At 41.9% G+C, this 25,777-nt stretch overlaps 3 protein-coding genes across 4 annotated transcripts in view; 1 reads left to right on the top strand and 2 right to left on the bottom strand.

Annotated features, from left to right (window-relative positions):
* dbf4 (DBF4-CDC7 kinase regulatory subunit) overlaps nt 1–18,747 on the bottom strand; it is a 67,305-nt gene extending 48,558 nt beyond the window's left edge. Inside the window, exons 1-7 of the mRNA XM_084441680.1 lie at nt 18,601–18,747; nt 18,357–18,437; nt 18,017–18,189; nt 17,628–17,816; nt 17,434–17,484; nt 17,193–17,262; nt 17,006–17,082 (exon numbers count right to left, since the gene is read on the bottom strand). Coding sequence (XP_084297806.1) covers nt 17,006–17,082; nt 17,193–17,262; nt 17,434–17,484; nt 17,628–17,816; nt 18,017–18,189; nt 18,357–18,417 — 621 coding nt within the window. The 5' untranslated portion in view covers nt 18,418–18,437; nt 18,601–18,747. The remainder of the gene's footprint in view (nt 1–17,005; nt 17,083–17,192; nt 17,263–17,433; nt 17,485–17,627; nt 17,817–18,016; nt 18,190–18,356; nt 18,438–18,600) is intronic.
* Nucleotides 18,748–19,329: 582 nt separating this feature from the next.
* slc25a40 (solute carrier family 25 member 40) lies at nt 19,330–23,905 on the top strand. Its single transcript, XM_084442644.1, has 11 exons — nt 19,330–19,465; nt 19,660–19,762; nt 20,067–20,126; nt 20,293–20,399; nt 20,544–20,611; nt 21,020–21,144; nt 21,969–22,142; nt 22,309–22,418; nt 22,611–22,692; nt 22,787–22,867; nt 22,992–23,905. Exons 2-11 carry the CDS (start codon nt 19,666–19,668, stop codon nt 23,123–23,125), a joined length of 1,038 nt encoding a protein of 345 aa, XP_084298770.1. The 5' UTR covers nt 19,330–19,465; nt 19,660–19,665; the 3' UTR covers nt 23,126–23,905.
* Nucleotides 23,906–25,681: 1,776 nt separating this feature from the next.
* The window catches only part of rundc3b (RUN domain containing 3b), a gene marked incomplete at both ends in the record, with an annotated part of 9,591 nt that continues 9,495 nt past the window's right edge, over nt 25,682–25,777 (bottom strand). For both annotated transcript variants that reach the window (XM_084441733.1, XM_084441734.1), the window contains one exon: nt 25,682–25,777. This exon is cut by the window's right edge and continues 50 nt beyond it. In XM_084441733.1, coding sequence (XP_084297859.1) covers nt 25,682–25,777 — 96 coding nt within the window.

Here is a 25,777-nt window from a genome sequence, read left to right as displayed (position 1 = left end):
TCATGCCTTAACCGGAAATGAGCTCTCTAGCGCCCCCCTTTGAATTGATCGGGCCAATAATGCAAAGCAAACCTCTGCATGTATATAGGGACATGTCTATACGTTTTTGTGTTATTCTTTACAAGCCTTCAATAATGATAACCCTTTATTTGAAAAGCCACACCCTCTGCAATGTTCATTGGCTCATAGTTTCTGTTTTATTCAACTTTTCCAAAATGTGCCGAGATGGAACTTTAGATATTGGTCCCTAGATTCTTTGTACCGAGTGCCATCTGAATCGGTGAAACTTTCTAGGAGGAGATAGATTTTAAGCGCTTTTCAAAAAATGCTAAATAGGCAAAAATCTACATAACCGGAAGTAATGCAACCCCGGGGTGCATTTGTTCATTGTGAGGAGAGGAATATGTGTGCAAAGTGTCACCACTGTAGGTCAAACGGGGCATGAGATATGCCTGTTCAAAGTTTTCAAATTCAATCGATTGCTATGGCGCCCCCCTTTGGCCGATCCATGTATATTCCGGTCCAGGGCATCTTGGCATGACCCTCTACTACTATGCACATTTTTGTAAAAAGCGACCAGTCGGTTTAGGTTTTAAAGTCATTTCAAATGATTAGCTTTTCAAATACAAGCTTTAATATAGCTGCAAGCAGCAATGAACGGGGCCAAGCCATTAAGCATCAAAGCCAACAAGCGAAACAAACCATAGCCACATTGAGCTACCATTGAGCTACCACTAGCCATTGATATCTATGAAAATACGATGAAAGCGCAATGGGGGTGTTGTTGTACAAAAATGCTTATATTGACATCAAAATTTAATCTGACAATTTCGCATCCAACGAGGGAGTTGTAGAGCAGGACATGGTCTACCCATACAAGCAGTATGAACTCCATCTGACCACAGGGGGCGCTACAGCAATAGATTGCGTTTTAGCAACTGTTAAGAAATTTGGCTTGTTATAGCGCCACCCTGTGGCCGATTTGCTTGATCTTTCTCCAGTGGCCATTAGGAGTGCTCTGCTGCCACTGGACCCGGTTTCGGAAAAATCAGCATAGTGGTCATGCCTTAACCGGAAATGAGCTCTCTAGCGCCCCCCTTTGAATTGATCGGGCCAATAATGCAAAGCAAACCTCTGGATGTATATAGGGACATGTCTATACGTTTTTGTGTTATTCTTTACAAGCCTTCAATAATGATAACCCTTTATTTGAAAAGCCACACCCTCTGCAATGTTCATTGGCTCATAGTTTCTGTTTTATTCAACTTTTCCAAAATGTGCCGAGATGGAACTTTAGATATTGGTCCCTAGATTCTTTGTCCTGAGTGCCATCTGAATCGGTGAAACTTTCTAGGAGGAGATAGATTTTAAGCGCTTTTCAAAAAATGCTAAATAGCCAAAAATTTACATAACCGGAAGTAATGCAACCCCGGGGTGCATTTGTTCCTTGTGAGGAGAGGAATGTGTGTGCGAAGTGTCACCACTGTAGGTCAAACGGGGCATGAGATATGCCTGTTCAAAGTTTTCAAATTCAATCGATTGCTATGGCGCCCCCCTTTGGCCGATCCATGTATATTCCGGTCCAGGGCATCTTGGCATGACCCTCTACTACTATGCACATTTTCGTAAAAAGCGACCAGTCGGTTTAGGTTTTAAAGTCATTTCAAATGATTAGCTTTTCAATTACAAGCTTTAATATAGCTGCAAGCAGCAATGAACGGGGCCAAGCGCAACTAACGCATCAAAGCCAATGAGGAAAACACGCCATTGCTACATTGGAGCTATGCATGTGAGCATCTATGTCGCCTGACCAGGTGAATCAGGTCAAATTCATGCAACAGTATCATCATCACCATGATCATCATCATCATCATCATCATCATTATACAACTGCATTCACATTCAATTCATCTGACAGCGTCAAGTGAGAGTCAGGTCCTTTTTAGAATCTCATTACATTTATTCTATTTTGGTACATATGTTTTAGGACCTATTTCTCTGCATGTCTACATGCCACATGATCATTCTCCAGGCCTTCCATCTGCCTGGAAGGCCCACCTTTACCATCAAGTCTCAGTGCGGGGATTTCTTGATAATTCAGCTATCTATGAAGAACACACAACTCTTGTATCTCTCTACACCTCACAGTTTCCAGAAGAATGCCCCCCCTACACTTGGTGTAAGTAGGCTATGTAGTCTGTGGGCTACTGCGCTCTCCAAGGATGAAGTGTTTAGGCTAAAGGCTACAACCCTCTCCCTGGTTGAAGTGTGAAAGCTATAGAGTGCAAAAGGTACACTTTCCAAACGTGACAGTCTTTACCACTCTACCATCCAGTTTGTCACACATGACACATACAATACACAACACTGCACTCCTTACTGTTTGGACAACTAATCTTCCCATCAAACCTGTCATAACATTCCCTAGTTTATTCTCATTTGCACCCTTCTCCAACTATCACCTCTCTACCTATGTCACATGTTACACTAAATGCCTCTCTCACACAGACTCCCACAAAAGCCAGTTCATTTATAATGGCTCTACACAATATCCAGTCTTAAAGCACACTTTAAAGATGTACACACACATCAATTCTTTATGAACGCTGATAGCATTTGTGTAACAGAAACATGGCTAGCATCTACCATAGCCACATTTGAGCTGTGCATGTGACTGTCTTTGTCGCCTGACTAGGTACATCAGGATAAATTCATGCAACATCATCATAATACAACCACAATCACAGTTAATTCAGCTGATGATGTCAAGTGAGTGTCAGGTCCTTTTAAGCATCTTAGTACATTTCTTCTATTTTGGGACATATTTCTAGGACCTATTTCTCTGCATGTCTACATCCCACATGGTCATTCTCCCGGCCTTCCATCTGCCTGGGAGACCCACCTTAACAATCAAGTATTACTGCAGGGATAGCTTGACAATTCAGTAATCTGTGAACAACAATCACAATTCTTGTTTCTCTCTTAACCTCACAGTTTTCAGAAGAATGCCCCTCTCCCACCCATACATTTGGTGTAAGTAGGCTATGTAATCTAAGGTCTACTGCAATGTCCCTGGATGAAGCATGTATGCTATAGACCATTCCCTTTCCCTAGATGAAATGTGTATGGTATAGACTACTCCACTCTCCCTAGGCTAATAGTTACTACCCTCTCCCGGGATGAAATGGGAAGAATGGAACTACCCTACAGCATCTAGAAGATTCAAAAACAATCAATAATCTACCCTCTCCCTGGGTATAATTCTGTAGTCTAATTGGCTACTCTCCCTTTTCCTGTTAATAATGTTATATATAATATAGCTGATAATAGTGTTTCTGGGAGATTGGAATTGTGTCAATTACCTTAGATTTGCTCTTAACATGTGCAGTAAATCTAGCCTACAAGGCTACTAATGACATGTCTGTAATGTTTAAGAAGTCTCACAGTTAAAGTAAGGTAATGTCCATCCAATTGACCTGAATGACTACTGTCATACTAAAGTGGAGTCCATATGCATTCAATTGTAGTGATCTTGATTATTTCAGTTAAACTAGCACATTCTTCATATAAGAAGAGACGACACATTGGTTTAATTCTAGCAATGAAAATACAATGAAAGTGCAATGGGGGTCCCTTTGCACAACAATGCTTATATAAACCTCAAAATGTCATCTGACAGTGTTGTGCCCTGTTAGTAAGTTGTAGAGCATGCCCTCAGCTACCCATACAAGCATTATGAACCCCATTTAGCCAAGGGGGGCGCTACAGCAATCAATTGTGTTTAAGCCACTTTTAAGAATTTTGTCTTGTTATAGCGCCACCCTTTGGCCTAACTACTTCATATTTCTTCAGTTACTTCAAGATATGCTCTGGTACTACTATATCTGTTTTCCGAAATACCATCCAAGCGGTTAGGCCTGAACAGGAAATGAGCTCTCTAGCGCCCCCATTCAGTTTAATCTGGCCAGTAATGTTGGCTTTGCCTCGGGCTGACATTTTTGATATGACCACAAGGTTTTGTGGTGTTCCATGCATTCTTTCAGAAGTTATATGCCTTTTTGTGAAAAGCCACACCCTCTGCAATATTCAATTGCTCACAGTGGCTATTTTCATCAAGTTTTCTAAATTATGCCGAGATGGAACTTTAGATATTCATTGCTAGATTCTATATACTGTGCTTCATGTAGATTGACAAAACTTCCTAGGAGGAGATAGATTTCAAGTGTTTTTCAAAAAATGCTTATTTGTTGCTAATTAACATAATCTGAAGTCATGGCTCCTTGAGGCAAATTTGTTCAACCTGATGAGACATATATGCCTCCAAAGCTTCCAAGAATCTAGCTCCAACGGGGCATGAGATATGACCGTTCAAAGTTTGCATTTTAGCCCCTTTTATGTATTTTGGCTTGTTATAGCACCACCATGTGGCCAATCAGGCTCTTCTTTCTCCAGTCACCATTAGACATACCGTGGTACCACTGTACTGTTTTTCGGAAAACTATGCATGGCGGTTAGGCCTAAAATGAAAATGAGCTCTCTAGCGCCCCCATTTGGTTTTATTGGGCCAATAATGCAGTGGCCGCCTCAGGTTATATCTGCAGAGATGTCTACAAAGTGGCATGGTGTTCTGCACAACCCTTAAGAAATAATACCCCTTTATGTGAAAAGCCACGCCCCATGCAAATTTCATTGGCTCATAGTTGCTGTTATATTTAACTTTTTCAACTTTTGCCGAGATGGAATTTTAGATATTGTTCCCTAGATTGTGTGTACCGGATGTCATGCAGATTGGTCAAAGTCTCTAGGAGAAGATAGATTTTAAGCGTTTTTCAAAAAATTCAAAATGGCGGAAAATCTATATAACCGGAAGTTATGGGTCCTTGAGGCAAATTTGTTCGTCATGAGGAGAGACATATGTGTGCAAATCCTCATGTCTGTAGGTCAAACGGGGCCTGAGATATGCCTGTTCAAAGTTCGCAACTTCAGTCGGCTGCTATAGCGCCCCCTTTTGGCCAATCCATGTGAGACTTGCTTCACTTCTGCGGGGCCTAAGCCTCTATGACTCTGCCTTGTTTCGTAAAAAGCGACCAGTCGGTTATAGGGCCTGCCATAGACTTCCATGGCAGATAAATAATAATAATAATAATAATAATACCATCAATTACAATAGGGGCTTCGCCCCCTTCGGGGCTTGGCCCCTAAATATAGCTGCAAGCAGCAATGAACGGGGCCAAGCGCAACTAACGCATCAAAGCCAATGAGGAAAACACGCCATTGCTACATTGGAGCTATGCATGTGAGCATCTATGTCGCCTGACCAGGTGAATCAGGTCAAATTCATGCAACAGTATCATCATCACCATGATCATCATCATCATCATCATCATCATTATACAACTGCATTCACATTCAATTCATCTGACAGCGTCAAGTGAGAGTCAGGTCCTTTTTAGAATCTCATTACATTTATTCTATTTTGGTACATATGTTTTAGGACCTATTTCTCTGCATGTCTACATGCCACATGATCATTCTCCAGGCCTTCCATCTGCCTGGAAGGCCCACCTTTACCATCAAGTCTCAGTGCGGGGATTTCTTGATAATTCAGCTATCTATGAAGAACACACAACTCTTGTATCTCTCTACACCTCACAGTTTCCAGAAGAATGCCCCCCCTACACTTGGTGTAAGTAGGCTATGTAGTCTGTGGGCTACTGCGCTCTCCAAGGATGAAGTGTTTAGGCTAAAGGCTACAACCCTCTCCCTGGTTGAAGTGTGAAAGCTATAGAGTGCAAAAGGTACACTTTCCAAACGTGACAGTCTTTACCACTCTACCATCCAGTTTGTCACACATGACACATACAATACACAACACTGCACTCCTTACTGTTTGGACAACTAATCTTCCCATCAAACCTGTCATAACATTCCCTAGTTTATTCTCATTTGCACCCTTCTCCAACTATCACCTCTCTACCTATGTCACATGTTACACTAAATGCCTCTCTCACACAGACTCCCACAAAAGCCAGTTCATTTATAATGGCTCTACACAATATCCAGTCTTAAAGCACACTTTAAAGATGTACACACACATCAATTCTTTATGAACGCTGATAGCATTTGTGTAACAGAAACATGGCTAACATCTGCCATAGCCACATTTGAGCTATGCTTGGAGCATCTATGTCGCCTGACCAGGTGAATCAGGTCAAATTCATGCAACAGTATCATCATCACCATGATCATCATCATCATTATACAACTATGTCACATGTTACACTAAATGCCTCTCTCACACAGACTCCCATAAAAGCCAGTTCATTTATAATGGCTCTACACAATATCCAGAGTCTTAAAGCACACTTTAAAGATGTACACACACATCAATTCTTTATGAACGCTGATAGCATTTGTGTAACAGAAACATGGCTGGCATCTGCCATAGCCACATTTGAGCTATGCATGTGACTGTCGTTGTCACCTGACAAGGTGCATCAGGTTAAATTCATGCAACAGCATCATCATACAACCACAATCACAGTTAATTCATCTGATGATGTCAAGTCAGTGTCAGGTCCTTTTAAGCATCTCAACACATTTCTTCTATTTTGGGACATATTTTTAGGACCTATTTCTCTGCATGTCGACATCCCACCTGGTCATTGTCCAGGCCTTCCATCTGCCTGGGAGACCCACCTTTACCATCAAGTATCACTGCAGGGATAGCTTGACAATTCAGCAATCTGTGAACAACACTCACAATTCTTGTTTCTCTCTTAACCTCACAGTTTTCAAAAGAATGCCCCTCTCCTACCCATACATTTGGTGTAAGTAGGCTATGTAATTTAAGGTCTACATTTCCATCCAATTGACCTGAATGATTACTGTCAAACTAAAGTGGAGTCCATATGCATTCAATTGTAGTGATCTTGATTATTTCAGTTAAACAAGCACATTCTTCATATAAGAAGAGAGGACACATTGGTTTAATTCTAGCAATGAAAATACAATGAAAGTGCAATTGGGGTCCCTTTGCACAACAATGCTTATATAAACATCAAAATGTAATCTGACAGTGTTGCGCCCCATTAGTAAGTTGTAGAGCATGCCATCAGCTACGTATACAAGCATTATGAACCCCATTTAGCCACGGGGGGCGCTACAGCAATCAATTGCGTTTAAGCCACTTTTAAGAATTTTGACTCGTTATAGCGCCACCCTTTGGCCTAACTGCTTCATATTTCTTCAGTTACCTCAAGATATACTCTGGTACTACGATATCTGTTTTCAGAAATACCATCCAAGCGGTTAGGCCTGAACAGGAAATTAGCTCTCTAGCGCCCCCATACAGTTTATTCTGGCCAGTAACGGAGGCTTTGCCTCGGGCTGACATTGTTGATATGAACACAAGGTTTAGTGGTGTTCCATGCATTTTTAGAAGTGATATGCCTTTTAGTGAAAAGCCACACCCTCTGCAATATTCAATTGCTCACAGTGGCTATTTTCATCAAGTTTTCTTAATTATGCCGAGATGGAACTTTAGATATTCATTGCTAGATTATATATACTGTGCTTCATGTAGATTGACAAAACTTCCTAGGAGGAGATAGATTTCAAGTGTTTTTCAAAAAATGCAAAATTGTTGCAAATTAACATAATCCGAAGTTATGGCTCCTTGAGGCAAATTTGTTTACCCCGATGAGACATATATGCCTCCAAAGCGTCCTGACTCTAGCTCCAACGGGGCATGACATATGACCATTCAAAGTTTGCATTTTATCCCCTTTTATGTATTTTGGCTTGTAATAGCGCCACCCTGTGGCCAATCAGGCTCTTCTTTCTCCAGTCACCATTAGACATACCGTGGTACCACTGTACTGTTTTTCGGAAAACTCTGCATGGCGGTTAGGCCTAAAATGAAAATGAGCTCTCTAGCGCCCCCATTTGGTTTTATTGGGCCAATAATGCAGTGGCCGCCTCAGGTTATATCTGCAGAGATGTCTACAAAGTGGCATGGTGTTCTGCACAACCCTTAAGAAATGATACCCCTTTATGTGAAAAGCCACGCCCTCTGCACATTTCATTGGCTCATAGTTGCTGTTATATTTAACTTTTTCAACTTTTGCCGAGATGGAATTTTAGATATTGTTCCCTAGATTGTGTGTACCGGATGTCATGCAGATTGGTCAAAGTCTCTAGGAGAAGATAGATTTTAAGCGTTTTTCTAAAAATTCAAAATGGCGGAAAATCTATATAACCGGAAGTTATGGGTCCTTGAGGCAAATTTGTTCATCCTGAGGAGAGACATATGTGTGCAAAGTGTCATGTCTGTAGGTCAAACGGGGCCTGAGATATGCCTGTTCAAAGTTCGCCATTTCAAACGCTTGCTATAGCGCCCCCTTTTGGCCAATCGATGTGAGACTTGCTCCACTGCTGCGGGGCCTAAGCCTCTATGACTCTATTGAGTTTCGTAAAAACCGACCAGTCGGTTATAGGGCCTGCCATAGACTTCCATGGCAGATCAATAATAATAATAATAATAATAATACCATCAATTACAATAGGGGCTTCGCCCCCTTCGGGGCTTGGCCCCTAAATATAGCTGCAAGCAGCAATAACGGGGCCAAGCACAATGGACGCAAGAAAGACAACAAGGGAAACGTGGCATTGGAACCATGCATATGAGTGTCTGTGTCACCTGACCAGGTAAATCAGGTTAAATTCATGCAACAAAAATATGATCATGCAAGTGCAATGACATTCAATTCATCTGACGGCATCAAGTGAGTGTTAGGTCCTTTTTTGCATCTCATTATATTCATTGTAATTTGGGAGCTATCTACATTTTAGGACCTTTTTCTCTGCATGTCTACATGCCATGTGATCATTCTCCAGGCCTTCCATTTGCATGTGAGTATCTATATATGTCGCCTGACCAGATGAATCAGTGCAATCACATTGAATTCATGGCATCAAGTGAGTGTGAGGTTTATTTTTTGCATGTCATTACATTGATTGTATTTTGGTACATATGTTTTAGAACCTATTTCTCTGCATGTCTACATGCCACATGTTCGTTCTCCAGGCCTTCCATCTGCCTGGAAGGCCCACCTTTACCATCAAGTCTCAGTGCGGGGATTTCTTGATAATTCAGCTACCTATGAAGAACACTCACAACTTTTGTTTCTCTCTACACCTCACAGTTTCCAGAAGAATGGCCCCCCTACACTTGGTGTAAGTAGGCTATGTAGTCTGTGGGCTACTGTCCTCTCCCAGGATGAAGTGTTTAGATTGAAGGCTAAAACCCTCTCCCTGGTTGAAGTGTGTAAGCTATATACTGCAAAAGGTACACTATCCAAACTTGATACTCTTTACCACTCTACCATCCAGTTTGTCACCCATGCCACATATAATACACACCACTGCACTCGTTACTCTTTGGACAACTAACCTTCCCATCAAACCTGTCATAACATTCCCTAGTTTAATCTCATTTGGACCCTTCTCCAACTATCACCTCTCTACCTATGTCACATGTTACACTAAATGCCTCTCACACACTGACTCCTACAAAAGCCAGTTCATTTACAATGGCTCTACACAATATCCAGTCTTAAAGCAGACTTTAAAGATGTACACACACATCAATTCTTTATGAACGCTGATTGCATTTGTGTAACAGAAACATGGCTAACATCTGCCATAGCCACATTTGAGCTATGCATGTGACTATTTCTCTGCATGTCAACCTCCCACCTGGTCATTGTCCAGGCCTTACATCTGCCTGGGAGTCCCACCTTTACCATCAAGTATCACTGCAAGGATAGCTTGACAATTCAGCAATCTGTGAACAACACTCACAATTCTTGTTTCTCTCTTAACCTCACAGTTTTCAGAAGAATGCCCCTCTCCTACCCATACATTTGGTGTAAGTAGGCTATGTAATTTAAGGTCTACATTTCCATCCAATTGACCTGAATGACTACTGTCAAACTAAAGTGGAGTCCATATGCATTCAATTGTAGTGATCTTGATTATTTCAGTTAAACAAGCACATTCTTCATATAAGAAGAGACGACACATTGGTTTAATTCTAGCAATGAAAATACAATGAAAGTGCAATGGGGGTCCCTTTGCACAACAATGCTTATATAAACATCAAAATGTAATCTGACAGTGTTGTGCCCAATTAGTAAGTTGTAGAGCATGCCATCAGCTACGCATACAAGCATTATGAACCCCATTTAGCCACGGGGGGCGCTACAGCAATCAATTGCATTTAAGCCACTTTTAAGAATTTCGGCTCATTATAGCGCCACTCTTTGGCCTAACTGCTTCATATTTCTTCAGTTCACTCAAGATATGCTCTGGTACTACTATATCTGTTTTGAAAAATACCATCCAAGCGGTTAGGCCTAAACAGGAAATGAGCTCTCTAGCGCCCCCATACAGTTTATTCTGGCCAGTAACGGAGGCTTTGCCTCGGGCAGACATTGTTGATATGAACACAAGGTTTTGTGGTGTTCCATGCATTCCTTCAGAAGTTGTATGCCTTTTTGTGAAAAGCCACACCCTCTGCAATATTCAATTGCTCACAGTGGCTATTTTCATCAAGTTTTCTTAATTATGCCGAGATGGAACTTTAGATATTCATTGCTAGATTATATATACTGTGCTTCATGTAGATTGACAAAACTTCCTATGAGGAGATAGATTTTAAGTGTTTTTCAAAAAATGCAAGATTGTTGCAAATTAACATAATCTGAAGTTATGGCTCCTTGAGGCAAATTTGTTCAACCTGATGAGTCATATATGCCTCCAAAGCGTCATGACTCTAGCTCCAACGGGGCATGAGATATGACCTTTCAAAGTTAGCATTTTAGCCCCTTTTATGTATTTTGTCTTGTTATAGCGCCACCCTGTGGCCAATCAGGCTCTTCTTTCTCCAGTGACCATGAGACATACCCTGGTACCACTGTACCGTGGTTCGGAAAGCTCTGCATGGCGGTTAGGCCTAAACTAAAAATTAGCTCTCTAGCGCCCCCATTTGGTTTAATTGGGCCAATAATGCAGTGGCCGCCTCAGGTTATATCTGCACAGATGTCTACCAAGTGGCGTGGTGTTCTGCACAACCCTTAAGAAAGTATACCACTTTATGTGAAAAGCCACGCCCTATGCCATTTTCATTGGCTCATAGTTGCTGCTAAATGTAACTTTTTAAACTTTTGCCGAGATGGAATTTTAGATATCGTTCCCTAGATTGTGTGTAAAGGATTTCATGCAGATTGGTCAAAGTCTCTAGGAGGAGATAGATTTTAAGCGTTTTTCAAAAAATTCAAGATGGCGGAAAATCTATATAACCGGAAGTTATGGGTCCTTGAGGCAAATTTGTTCATCATGAGGAGAGACATATGTGTGCAAAGTGTCATGTCTGTAGGTCAAACGGGGCCTGAGATATGCCTGTTCAAAGTTCGCAACTTCAGTCGGCTGCTATAGCGCCCCCTTTTGGCCAATCAATTTGAGACTTGCTCCATGGCTTCGGGCCATAAGCCTCTACCATCTTGCAAAGTGTCGTAAAAAGTTACCAATCGGCTATAGGGCCTGGCATAGGCTCCCATGGCGGAAAAAGAATAATAATTAAAGCTGCTTCGCAGCGATGAGGCGGGGCCAGGCAATTTCCGACAAGTTTAGGAGCAATAAGCGAGCGAATAGGAGGACAACAAGAAAGTTGACATTCCAATGTTAATTTTGTACATTCATATCGTATCATAAAACATTTGTAAAACATTTTGATGCGTTGTAAGCTCGATTTTGATAATTCAACAATCTGGTCAATGAGTTTGTGAATTACAGTCTGAACATCCAGTGGAGCAAGTTGTGTGGTGTTAATTGATTGAAAAATGTGGGATGAGATATGTTTATTAATTTTTACAGGTTTTGTCTGCTTTTCTTCATAATTGACCATTAACTTCAGCAGCTGTGTACTCAGTCAGTTGCCAATCAATCGATTTAGTCATTGTAATCCTCGGCGGGGGCTGGGTAGGGTTGCCAACAGCGATGTCTCCGGAGCTTGCGTTGGATTGTGGGTAATGTAGTTTTCTCTGTATGTAGTGTTGGTTTCAGAGGACAGAATTAAACATATTTTTAAAAATTCAATTTTTGAGATAAAATTCTGAAATAAATCACACTACATCTTAGATATGTGGCCAATGTTGTCACTTTTTATGAGGATGATCAGACATTGATTTGGCGAGAATTAATAGGAACTGTATACAGAACTGTTTACAGTAAAACCTTTTGATGTGCTGTGGGCTCAATTGTTCATATTTCAATAATCTGTGAGGATCGTTTGGTACGGACCGTCTGAAGATACAGTATATCAATTTTGGTGTCAATTGAACAAAAGATGTGGGAGGAGATAGGTTTGATAGGTTTTACAGTTTATGAAAAAATCAGAGTGATTGACTTCAAAATTCCTGCAAGGTCAGAGTGTATGAAAGTTTTGTCTCACTTGGTACTACATTCATGTGGTTGTTTTACAGTGATGGCACCTATGGCTGATTTGTTATGATTTTTTAAAGTTTTAAACTTTAGACTGTTGCTGTAGCGCCACCTTCAGCTTTATTGACCTACAATGCAGATTGAGGACTTTGGGTATAGTACTGGAGCTATGTGCAAATGTTGGTGATTTTTTGTCCACAGGAAGTTAGACTTCAGTGGAAGATGGAGAATAATAATAATAAGTAAAACATTTTGATGCATTGTAAGCTCAATTTTGATAATTCAATAATCTGGTCAATGAGTTTGTGAATGACAGTTTGAAGATCCAGTGTAGCAACTTTAGTGTTAATTGATTGAAAAATGTGGGTTACAGGTTTTGTTAGCTTTTTTTTCATAATTGAACATTAACTTCAGCAGCTGTGTACTCAGTCAGTTGCCAATCAATCGATTTAGTCATTGTAATCCTCGGCGGGGGTTGGGTAGGGTTGCCAACAGCGATGTCTCCGATTCGTGGAGCTTGCGTTGGATTGTGGGTAACGTAGTTTTCTCTGTATGAAGTGTTGGTTTCAGAGGACAGAATTAAACATATTTTTAAAAATTCAATTTTTGAGATAAAATTCTGAAAGAAATCATACTACATCTTGGATATGTGGCCAATGTTGTCACTTTTTATGAGGATGATCAGACATTGATTTGGCGAGAATTAATAGGAACTGTATACAAAACTGTTAACAGTGAAACTCTTTGATGTGCTGTGGGCTCAATTTTTTATATTTCAAAAATCTGTGAGGATCCTTTGGTAAGGACAGTCTGTAGATACAGTATATTCATTTTGGTGTCAATTGAACAAAAAATGTGGGAGGAGATATGTTTGATAGGTTTTACAGTTTATGAAGAAATCAGAGTGATGGACTTCAAAATTCCTGCAAGGTCAAAGTGTATGAAGGTTTTGTCTCACTTGGGACTACATTCACGTGGTGGTTTTACAGTGATAGCACCTATGGCTGATTTGTTATGATTTTTTTAAGTTTTAAACTTTAGACTGTTGCTGTAGCGCCACCTTCAGGTTTATTGACCTACAATGCAGGTTGAGGACTTTGGATATAGTACTGGAGCTATGTGCAAATTTTGGTGATTTTTTGTCCATGGGAAGTTAGACTTCAGTGGAAGATGGAGAATAATAATAATTATAATAATAATAATAATAATATAGGCAAATACAATAGGGTTCCGGCAGCTACGCTGCCTGGCCCCTAATAATAATAATAATAATAATAACACTACCAATTACAATAGGGTCTTCGCCCCTACGGGGCTTGGCCCCTAATAATATAGCTGCAAGCAGCAATAACGGGGCCAAGCACAATGAACGCATCAAAGCCAACGAGGAAAACACGCCATAGCTACATTGGAGCTATGCATGTGAGCATCTATGTCGCCTGACCAGGAGAATCAGGTCAAATTCATGCAACAGTATCATCATCACCATGATCACCATGATCATCATCATCATCATCATCATTATACAACTGCATTCACATTTAATTCATCTGACAGCGTCAAGTGAGAGTCAGGTCATTTTTAGAATCTCATTACATTCATTCTATTTTGGTACATATGTTTTAGAACCTATTTCTCTGCATGTCTACATGCCACATGATCATTCTCCCGGCCTTCCATCTGCCTGGAAGGCCCACCTTTACCATCAAGTCTCAGTGCGGGGATTTCTTGATAATTCAGCTACCTATGAAGAACACTCACAACTTTTGTTTCTCTCTACACCTCACAGTTTCCAGAAGAATGCCCCCCCTACACTTGGTGTAAGTAGGCTATGTAGTCTGTGGGCTACTGTCCTCTCCCAGGATGAAGTGTTTAGATTAAAGGCTAAAACCCTCTCCCTGGTTGAAGTGTGTAAGCTATATACTGCAAAAAGTACACTTTCCAAACTTGATACTCTTTACCACTCTACCATCCAGTTTGTCACCCATGCCACATACAATACACATACTGCACTCGTTACTCTTTGGACAACTAACCTTCCCATCAAACCTGTCATAACATTCCCTAGTTTAATCTCATTTGCACCCTTCTCCAACTATCACCTCTCTACCTATGTCACATTTTACACTAAATGCCTCTCACACACTGACTCCTACAAAAGCCAGTTAATTTACAATGGCTCTATACAATATCCAGTCTTAAAGCAGACTTCAAAGATGTACACACACATCAATTCTTTATGAACGCTGATTGCATTTGTGTAACAGAAACATGGCTAACATCTGCCATAGCCACATTTGAGCTATGCATGTGACTATTTCTCTGCATGTCAACATCCCACCTGGTCATTGTCCAGGCCTTCCATCTGCCTGGGAGACCCACCTTTACCATCAAGTATCACTGCAGGGATAGCTTGACAATTCAGCAATCTGTGAACAACACTCACAATTCTTGTTTCTCTCTTAACCTCACAGTTTTCAAAAGAATGCCCCTCTCCTACCCATACATTTGGTGTAAGTAGGCTATGTAATTTAAGGTCTACATTTCCATCCAATTGACCTGAATGATTACTGTCAAACTAAAGTGGAGTCCATATGCATTCAATTGTAGTGATCTTGATTATTTCAGTTAAACAAGCACATTCTTCATATAAGAAGAGAGGACACATTGGTTTAATTCTAGCAATGAAAATACAATGAAAGTGCAATTGGGGTCCCTTTGCACAACAATGCTTATATAAACATCAAAATGTAATCTGACAGTGTTGCGCCCCATTAGTAAGTTGTAGAGCATGCCATCAGCTACGTATACAAGCATTATGAACCCCATTTAGCCACGGGGGGCGCTACAGCAATCAATTGCGTTTAAGCCACTTTTAAGAATTTTGACTCGTTATAGCGCCACCCTTTGGCCTAACTGCTTCATATTTCTTCAGTTACCTCAAGATATGCTCTGGTACTACTATATCTGTTTTCGGAAATACCATCCAAGCGGTTAGGCCTGAACAGGAAATGAGCTCTCTAGCGCCGCCATTCAGATTATTCTGGCCAGTAATGGAGGCTTTGCCTCAGGCTGACATTGTTGATATGAACACAACGTTTTGTGGTGTTCCATGCATTCCTTCAGAAGTTATATGCCTTTTTGTGAAAAGCCACACCCTCTGCAATATTCAATTGCTCACAGTGGCTATTTTCATTAAGTTTTCTAAATTATGCCGAGATGGAACTTTAGATATTCATTGCTAGATTATATATACTGTGCTTCATGTAGATTGACAAAACTTCCTAGGAGGAGATAGATTTCAAGTGTTTTTCAAAAAATGCTTATTTGTTGCAAATTAACATAATCTGAAGTCATGGCTCCTTGAGGCAAATTTGTTCAACCTGATGAGCCATATATGCCTCCAAAGCTTCCAAGAATCTAGCTCCAATGGGGCATGAGATATGACCGTTCAAAGTTTGCATTTTAGCCCCTTTTATGTATTTTGGCTTGTTATAGCACCACCATGTGGCCAATCAGGCTCTTCTTTCTCCAGTCACCATTAGACATACCGTGGTACCACTGTACTGTTTTTCGGAAAACTCTGCATGGCGGTTAGGCCTAAAATGAAAATGAGCTCTCTAGCGCCCCCATTTGGTTTTATTGGGCCAATAATGCAGTGGCCGCCTCAGGTTATATCTGCAGAGATGTCTACAAAGTGGCATGGTGTTCTGCACAACCCTTAAGAAATGATACCCCTTTATGTGAAAAGCCACGAACTCTGCAAATTTCATTGGCTCATAGTTGCTGTTATATTTAACTTTTTCAACTTTTGCCGAGATGGAATTTTAGATATTGTTCCCTAGATTGTGTCTACCGGATGTCATGCAGATTGGTCAAAGTCTCTAGGAGGAGATAGATTTTAAGCATTTTTCAAAAAATTCAAAATGGCGGAAAATCTATATAACCGGAAGTTATGGGTCCTTGAGGCAAATTTGTTCATCATGAGGAGAGACATATGTGTGCAAAGTGTCATGTCTGTAGGTCAAACGGGGCCTGAGATATGCCTGTTCAAAGTTCGCAAATTCAGTCGGCTGCTATAGCGCCCCCTTTTGGCCAATCCATGTGAGACTTGCTTCACTTCTGCGGGGCCTAAGCCTCTATGACTCTGCCTTGTTTCGTAAAAAGCGACCAGTCGGTTATAGGGCCTGCCATAGACTTCCATGGCAGATAAATAATAATAATAATAATAATAATACCATCAATTACAATAGGGGCTTCGCCCCCTTCGGGGCTTGGCCCCTAATAACACTACCAATAACAATAGGGTCTTCGCCCCTTCGGGGCTTGGCCCCTAATAAAACTACCAATTACAATAGGGTCTTCGCCCCTTCGGGGCTTGGCCCCTAATAATGAGCTGAGAAGGGGGCTGTTGTGATGGCGGCTTGTCACTGACTGAATTGAAATGAATTAACTCTCCTAACCTTCCATTATGGGCTTGTCGATAAGAAACACAACTCACACTTTTTTTGGCAGCAGTAGTTTCAGTGTGCTGCGTGCTGATATTCTTTTTCTTCTTTTCAACATATGCTATTATATCTGCAAAAGAAAAGTACTATACATAAACTTAAGGATATCTGTTTTTGTTAAGATTCATTGGCATCAATTCCAGTGAGGAATGTATTTGCTATCAAATGGACAGATGATACCGTCAATGTAGAGGATTTTCACTCCCCACTCTAGGGCATTTGACAGGATCTTGTTCATTTGTATCCTTTCCTAAAAACAAACAAACAGCAAAACAAACATCTTGGACCGCTGTATTGAAATTCAAATTGCATACTTTCCTTACGGTCCTTTAAAGAGTATTACAACAAGTAACATGTCCTTGAGAAATAGCTTGGCAATAGCAAATAATTAGCAAATAGCGAAGATGACATTGACACAGACCTGTTCTTTTACCACTCTCTCCACCAATGACTTCCCTCTACTTGTGACCACCTGCAAGATAACAGAGAGAGAGGGGGGGGGGAGATAGTGTCAGGAGGAATACACTAAACACAACGTATCAGTAAATACATTCAACATAACTTATGAGTCAGTGAACCAAAAAAGACAGACAGAACATTAGTGTTTGGACTCACAGTATCAGCTTGGCCATGGAAGCTGGCCTTGATGCTGTCCTTGCGGCGGGCAGCCCGTGGGTGTGGAGAGCTGTGTCCAGAGTCAGGGCTGGGGACGGGTGAGTCGCACCCCAGGTACTGCACATATCTGGCCTCCCTTTTATTAGACACCAGGTACTTTATCTCTTTACTGAAGAACTTCTCAACGATCTGAGAGAAAGACGTGTGAGGAAGCAGACATGTAGTTAAGAAGAAGAAAAAAGAGGCCAGGAATGATTCCTACTTGGTGACAGAATTAGATGCAGATAACAGGTGGCCAGAGGGAGGAACATTGACACATCTGGGCTACAAATGGTTATCTATCTATTGTGAGGCTGGAGAACACGTGTAGGTAGGAAGCATTCACTTACCCCTCCTAACTTTTTGATGTCATTCTCCAGTGCCTCTGCTCTCTTACTTGGTAAATCGAGATAGAACACTTTCCCTGTGAAAGGCTTGTTGTTGGGTACAGGACAGGTTTCACCGGGTGCTTTAGCTTGGCTCTTTGATGCTGACATATGCCCATTGTCAACAACCTTCGGATCTGAATGAATTAAATCAGGAAACACAAGACGTTCAAAAGCAAAAAGAGATTTGTTTTGAATTCAGTATATTAATGTTACTAAGGTACACCAAATTGTGCCAACTTTCGAGACTAAAAGTTCAGATCTTCGGAAATAATAGAACTAAAGTTAGCAAATGAAGTCATACCTTGCAAAGTGGGCTTTGAAGCCTTTTGAATACGTCTGGGTTTCATGTTATGCAATGTCATGTGTGAAGACAACAAGATCTCTGCTGCCGTGTAAACAAAGACGGTACCGTTACTTAAATACAACAACTAATCGTTAGCTATCATTTGTAAAACATTTCTACACGTGAAGCAAATTAAATAAGGAGGATGACAAAGTCCGGTTATCTTGTCGTTACAAGGCAACACTGTCCATTTTTAAATTACCGGGGAAGGAAGTGCACTGCTCAGCTTTCAACGACGTCGGTTACTGTTGTGTTGTTATCAAACAAAGTTCCAAACTAGCCAACTCATGCGAGCCTACCGACTTGTAGCTAGGAGGATTTCTTTGCATGCACACCAACATAATGTATCAAACTAGCTAACTAGATACTTTTAGTATCTTCTATGTTAGCTAGCTGCCTACTTTCCCTGTTTCTTCTTTCCCGCTTCAGCCCAAAGGTTAGTGGACAGTGGGCAGGGTTGCCATGTTCATATGAACCCCCCACACGAGTCTGTTTTCAACAGTTAATGTTTTTCGCCGATTTCCCCGGTGTCTCAACAATATAGCGATTCTCGATCGCAATTCACATTACATGGCGTGGTTGAGACAGAATACGTGAACGAACGCCGCCACCCCCCATGCCTGTGTTTACACGTTAGAGAAAATAATTATTAAATAATGGTTTCCTTTAACCTGGCAACCCTGTCAACGAGCCTAGCATAAAAGCTAACTTGCGTTTTGAATGCTAAGTTTCCAAGCATTCCTCCCTTCTCAAAGTCAACATTTAAAAAGAAAGCAAATATATAATACGAAAATGTCTGTGAAACTGTATCTGATTCGATATTTAACAACACACCTGGTCGATTTTATTTTTTAATTCTCAATTGATCTCAAACTCAAACTGCTTCGCTCAATGTCAAAATATCTATACAACTACTCTGTTGTGTAAGTTATTCAGCGCGATCATTTACCCCGAACCCATGCTTATGGGCTAGACAGCATGACCATGGAATGACGGTTACCAGCTAGCACTACTGACTTCAAGATTTAGATGATCAGATTCATGACTTCGATTCGCATCGGATTCAGGTGCTGTCAGAGTTTACAAATAGAATAGTCGAGTACAGTAAACGTTAAAGCGTTTGGTCCTGGTGTAAACGTCCCTAACTAGCGTACTGTAACACAACTGATTATTGATCTTCTGTAGCATGTGGTAGTACCAACTAGAATTTAATTGCGCTGTTCTAAAATTAAAGTTAGTTGTTGCTTTCTATGTCTTTCAGGCAGTGATGAATGGTCAAAATCCTGCTCCCGGTGCCAATGGCATTACCCCGCTTCAGCAGATGATTGCATCCTGCTCTGGAGCTGTCCTCACGTCACTGTTAGGTGAGCAAATGAGCTGCATCTGTCTCTCAATCAAATGTCACCATATCAACATACTGAATGATATTTTATTAACCTCAATATCTCTGCAAACATCAATGTAATCCATTACCAGCAATGTAGCCTATCTACCGTCTGTACAATAGTGTGCTACTGTGTGCAGACAGTGAACAGAACACAATGTACTATATAGGCTGATGGTAGATACTGTAAATTGCTGGTGGTATTAGATTCTATTGATGTTGAGACTTTAGGTTAATGAAATACCATGCAGTATGTTGATATAGATCAGGCTGTGTGTTTACAGTGACACCATTGGATGTTGTGAAGATCAGACTTCAAGCTCAGAAAACCCCCTTCCCCAAAGGTATGTAAGAAGAAATAGGACCCCCTTGTAAACGAGATGTTGCATCTCAAGGTGCTATCCTTCCCAAAAAATCAAATTCAAATATATGTTATGGGTGGGTACAAGTACAGAGACACTTAATATTACTGGATTACTGAAAAAATATTTGCATCCCACTCTTTTCCAGGGAAATGCTTTTTGTACTGTAATGGCCTCATGGACCACATCTGTGTGTGTGACAACGGCAACTCCAAGGCATGGTACAAGGCCCCAGGTCACTTCAATGGCACCTTGGTAAAGGCCTCTAACACAACCCTCCCTCCTTCCTCCCTCCAACCCTCCTTCCTCTCTTCAACCCTCCTTCTCTAAGGTAGAAAGGCCACTTGTTCGTTCTGTGTTTCACTTACTGCATCTAATCTGTTTTCCCTCTTGCTGCAGGATGCCTTTGTGAAGATAGTCCGCCGGGAAGGAATCAGGTCCTTATGGAGCGGTCTCCCACCAACCCTGTGCGTCTGAAGTCTGGTGTTTTTATGTCTCATCACTTATTCATCTGGCCCCTTAGCTGATTTATGTTCTTGAGTGGTTGCTCCACTGCTATTCCGCAGAGTCATAGCCTATTGATAATTCATTTGTTTGGGTTTCCTTCTTCTTCAGTTTTCCACGTCTGTATTGAGCTCTATGAACTTTTTGACTTCTCAGTCAGACATGGTCACTCATATTCTTTGCTCACAAATCGGTGTGTCGGAATACTATGGTAATTATGGCATAGTTTGCACGGCAGTATTCGATTTTTATCCCCTTATTTCTGAGTTCTGTCTGAGTGGTATGCTAATGGTGTTGTGAGGGGTTGTGACTGTGTGTTATTTCATCTGTTAGTGTACAGTATAATGGTTGTAATGATGACTGATGTGCAGAGTCATGGCCGTCCCGGCAACGGTGATCTACTTCACGTGTTACGACCAGCTGTGTGCAGCCCTGAGGCTCAGGATGGGCTCCCACACAGAGGAGGCCCCACTCCTGGCAGGAGCCGTGGCCAGAGGTGAGTTGACCTCTCAACTCTGACCCACAGGTCACACTGGGACCCCATCCCCTTTTCAGCACTGGGCAGTGCCATATTGAGGCAAGAAGACAGTGTAGCTGTCCAGTGCTGAAACCAGTTAGCCTGGTATGACCATCCCGATCTAGCGAGCTCACTGCTTCGCTCCGCAATATCGGTCTGGCCTTCGCCCCATAGAGAGCGATTATACTTGCCTTGACAGACAAACACCTTCAGCCACTCAGCGTTTAGCAAACTTTTGCCAAATCCAGTCGGAAGAACAGCAAAAACGTCTTTTCCACCGAGAAACTCCACTAGTGCATACTCTTGTTCTTGTTTAAGTGTTGTGATTAAGTCTATTTCTGCAATAACTGCACTTATAGCTGCGTTTATTCATCTAACGTTAATGTTACCACTCATTGCTTCGGGAGCCGCCATGTTTGTTTAGCGAGCGGCAGGGACACGAACCAATCAGGGGCTGCTTTCCACTGTGGGGCGGGACAGCAGTTAAAACACAGTCCCTGATTGGCCCGGTATGGTCTGGATTTTGGCATAATCGCTCTGGAGGAGGCAAAGGCCAGACCGTTCTGCGTTAGTGAAACAGAATGTGAGCTTGCGAGAACAGGATCGTCGTACCAGGCTAGAAACCAGTGACCCCCCCATACATTGTTTATACAATGTGATCTTTTCTATCTATTAGGCTCTGTTTACAGTGTGTGCAATAACATTTTCTCAACTCCCTTCTCTGTTAGCAAGCTCTATATGAATTGTGAGTTTACCTCTCAGTATCTGAGGGTAAAGTAACGGTCCCTCTCCCTGTGTGTCAGTGGGCTCTGCTACGGTGATCAGCCCGTTGGAGCTGATCCGTACTAAGCTGCAGTCTCAGAAGCAGTCCTACAGGGAGCTGAGTGAGTGCATCCGCTCTGCAGTACAAACAGAGGGCTGGACGTCACTATGGAGGGGCTGGGGGCCCACGCTGTTGAGAGATGTGCCTTTCTCAGGTACCGAGCAACACGCTGGCTCTAACCACCTTTCTCTCTCTCTCTCTCTCTCTCTCTCTCTATGAAAATAATGGCTCTGTTAGTTTCTTCATCTTCTATAGGCTACAGTGTGAACTAGTAATACTAGGGGTAATGAGAATGAGTTCTGTGTCTGTGTCCCCTTCAGCTATGTACTGGTACAACTATGAGAAGGGCAAGGTGTGGCTGTGTGAACACTATAACACCAGAGAGCCCACATTTGCCATCACCTTCATCGCTGGAGCCGTGTCTGGATCAGTGAGTACACTGCTGACTGACTGAGGACACACCTGGTGATATTCCACTCTGCACAGATAGAGGGCAGTGTTACGGGGGTTCTAACCCAACATAATCAGCGCTATGAAAAAGAAACTGCGGGAATGTATCTCTCTCTGAAGGCACCGCCAGAGAGGTTGGGAAAAATGCACATTTTATGTTGGTTTTCCTCAGATCGCCGCCATAGCAACACTGCCCTTTGACGTGGTCAAGACCAGAAGGCAGGTGGAGCTGGGGGAACTCCAAGCCATGAACCGTGGGTATAGCATGTAGCGCACTGCGCACTCAAGTGTTGTTGAATAGGTGATTCTGTGTCGAGATGTGATGAGCTGAGATGTGTGCGTCCTCAGTGTCGTCTCAGGCCTCCTCCTCCACGCTGAGTGTGATGAGCAGGATCGTGGCCCAGAATGGGGTCACTGGGCTGTTTGTAGGTAGGTCAGTTTAAAGAGCTAGTTCACCCATTTTCTAATTAAGCTAAATTCAGAATGGAAACAATGGAGGAATATGCGAAATTTGAAATATTTCTACCTCCTTCCTCTGCCTCGTCTCTCCCAGGGTTTCTGCCTAGACTGATAAAAGTGGCCCCAGCCTGTGCCATCATGATCAGCACCTATGAGTTTGGGAAGGCCTTCTTCCGCGCTCACAACCAGACGAGGCTGCTGGTCCCTCTCCAGACCAGCAACACCTGAACAGTGACCACACACACATGTGCATTCAACTGAGGACGTGGATCAAGCCACGTGGAAAGCATGATACCTACTGTATGTCAAGCTGGCAGCGGATGCTTGATGTGATTGAGGTGAAAGCTGTGCCAGGAGGCCGTACCAGGAATGAAGACAAGAATATGGGGACCCTTTGTTGCACATTGTGCTGCTTTTAGTTTTTGCCTTCACTCAGTGCATTGTTCAAAGCCCTTAATTATTAGTTGTAGATCCATTTAATCTAATTTACTTCTCTCACTTTACACTTTGATGGGAAATATAACACTGTAGACTACAAACATAACCTTATTTCAATAGAGCTACTCTGAATTCTGAGTGGGTCTTTGCAGTTCCAGCGTTTCAACAAGCCCGTAGAGGCTGCAGTATGTCTACCAGAGTGACTTTCTCCCACTTCCCAATGTTGGAATAATACCGTGTTTACTGAAGTGCATTTCACATAATGGCCTGTAGGTGGCATTGAAAGCTTGGGTCTAAATAATGTTGAAAAGAGTGGTGTGTCTAGTGCACTGTGCCCTAGTGTGATGGGAGAGATGGTTGTCTCAGTCCTAGAGCCCGTTGACTCGATCTCTGTCCCTCCAGTTCTTTCTCTTTCCTTTCCAGTTGCTTCCTGTTCTCTTCAAGTCTCTCTTTTTTTACCACCTCTTGAAATTGTGTTTTTTGTCCCTGGAGGAGAGACTAAAATTAGTGTTCAGAAAAAAATGTGTACTGTACTGCCAGTTACAGTATTTTATAGATACAAAAACACTTTAGTTAATTCAGCTAAAGAAGAATTACTCAGCCAGACATCACACCACCCCTGCACCTGTTCCCTTTATTCAAACTATGATCAGAATATGTTGTGAATATTTGTATGAAATGCCATGGAGAATAAAAATCACATTTTGATTATTGACTCTGCTGTGTATGATCTGTGCCACGTGTAATGCAAAATAATCAACATACAGAGGTATCTTTATTTTGGCAAGTACATACTGTAAGAGTTTATTCAAATTGACAGGATAAAAACAGTAAATCTATGTGCAAATGACTGCAGGAATAAACCAATGGAAAGAGACAAATCATGAGTTCACTATTGAGATACACATCAATGATTTCACACACAATATTATACATTGTAATCCCAACTACTACATTGTGTGCTTCCTTCCCTTGACGGGCCGCTCCCCTTGAGAGACCCCAGGTACACCTACCCCATCATCTCAGCCCTGCAGTCAAGAGACTGGAAGCTGTTTTAGATTGTAGGGGCAAACCCCAGTGGGCTGATAACAGCGGTCCATTTATCCTGTTTTGACCACTATGGGATGGAACACAGACCCAGAACACAGAACATTTTCCCTGTGCATCTAATAAAGTTAAACGCAAGCCATGTGGGAGCTCAAGTCATCCCTCCACTAGAACAAAAAAACCTTTCCTGAGAACAAAAAAATCTGCCTATAATTGTGCATGGTGCATAAAAACAACATTTAACGCTATCCATTTTAACAAAACTGATTGTGGGCTCGACATACATACATTCCATATCATCAATCATATTTTTCATAAGGCATCAAAGCAAGCAGAAACAATGTTTACAGAACCCAAGATTGGTTAGATCTGAGGTGAGTATATAATAATAATATAGGTAAACCGACTTTGGCTCTCTTGGACACAGGGCCGATGCTATGAACGATGCTGCCGGCCATGGACTATACAGCAAGAGCCACTGAAAACGAGCAAAACAGTAAAGTGACGTTGAAACATCTCCTACAGCATGTGTTTGTGACAGACGTCTATAGGAGTACCCAGACATGAGTTGGTATCAGCTGTATCAAACCTACATGACGGCTCCTTCACTAGAGCATTGAGACCATGGAGGTACGGAGTAGTGAGAGACGACCTGTAACACTGATCACTCTCCCCCTGCTAGCAGAATGTAAAACCTCTATGTTAAGTGGCTACACAAAGGCTGCATCTCAGTAGTGTGAAGTAGTATCCTCTCCTTGTCTCATTTCCTTCATCTGCACTGGTCTGACAGACGACCACGGGGGGGGGGGGTGATATGCACACCACACACCCCCACCAAACAGCTTTCATCTTAGTTCATACAGTATCAGTGCAGATCAAAAAAGGATATCTCTATCTGCACTGATATGAACTTTACTAGAAGTGTAAAGATGTATGTATGTAGAGGCCATATTAAGAACAATAACAATCAAATAAATAATTGTGAGGTCATGTATTGTCATAAAGTTCAGGCTCTTTTCAACTGGTCCAATAGATGGAGTTTATGATAAACTGACAGACTTATGGCCTGTGTGTTGTTGGAGCTGCTCAGACAGGACCAATCTCAGAATCCCAGCTGTGGCTCCACATTAAAAAAGAAGGTTCTAGGCTTCCGGTTTCCTTTTTTCTATAATCTGGGTATTAAAACCCAGAGGTTCCAGGACCCGAACCACAGAGTCGTACAAATGATTTGGAGCAGCGATCTCCGTGGCTCCAGTTGTTGTAGATCTGTGGTTGGTTCTGGCCCTTGAGGCAGATATCTTAGGAGGGGGTGAGGCCAGGGCTGGTCATGTCTGTGGTGGGACTGGCCAGACACTCGTTGGACTTCAGGCTGGCCAGAGACTTGTAGCTGGCCAC

The sequence above is a fragment of the Borostomias antarcticus genome, assembly GCF_949987555.1.
Source record: "Borostomias antarcticus genome assembly, chromosome: 8".
NCBI classification, from domain to species: domain Eukaryota; kingdom Metazoa; phylum Chordata; class Actinopteri; order Stomiiformes; family Stomiidae; genus Borostomias; species Borostomias antarcticus.
This window is presented reverse-complemented; position numbering and strand designations above follow the sequence as displayed.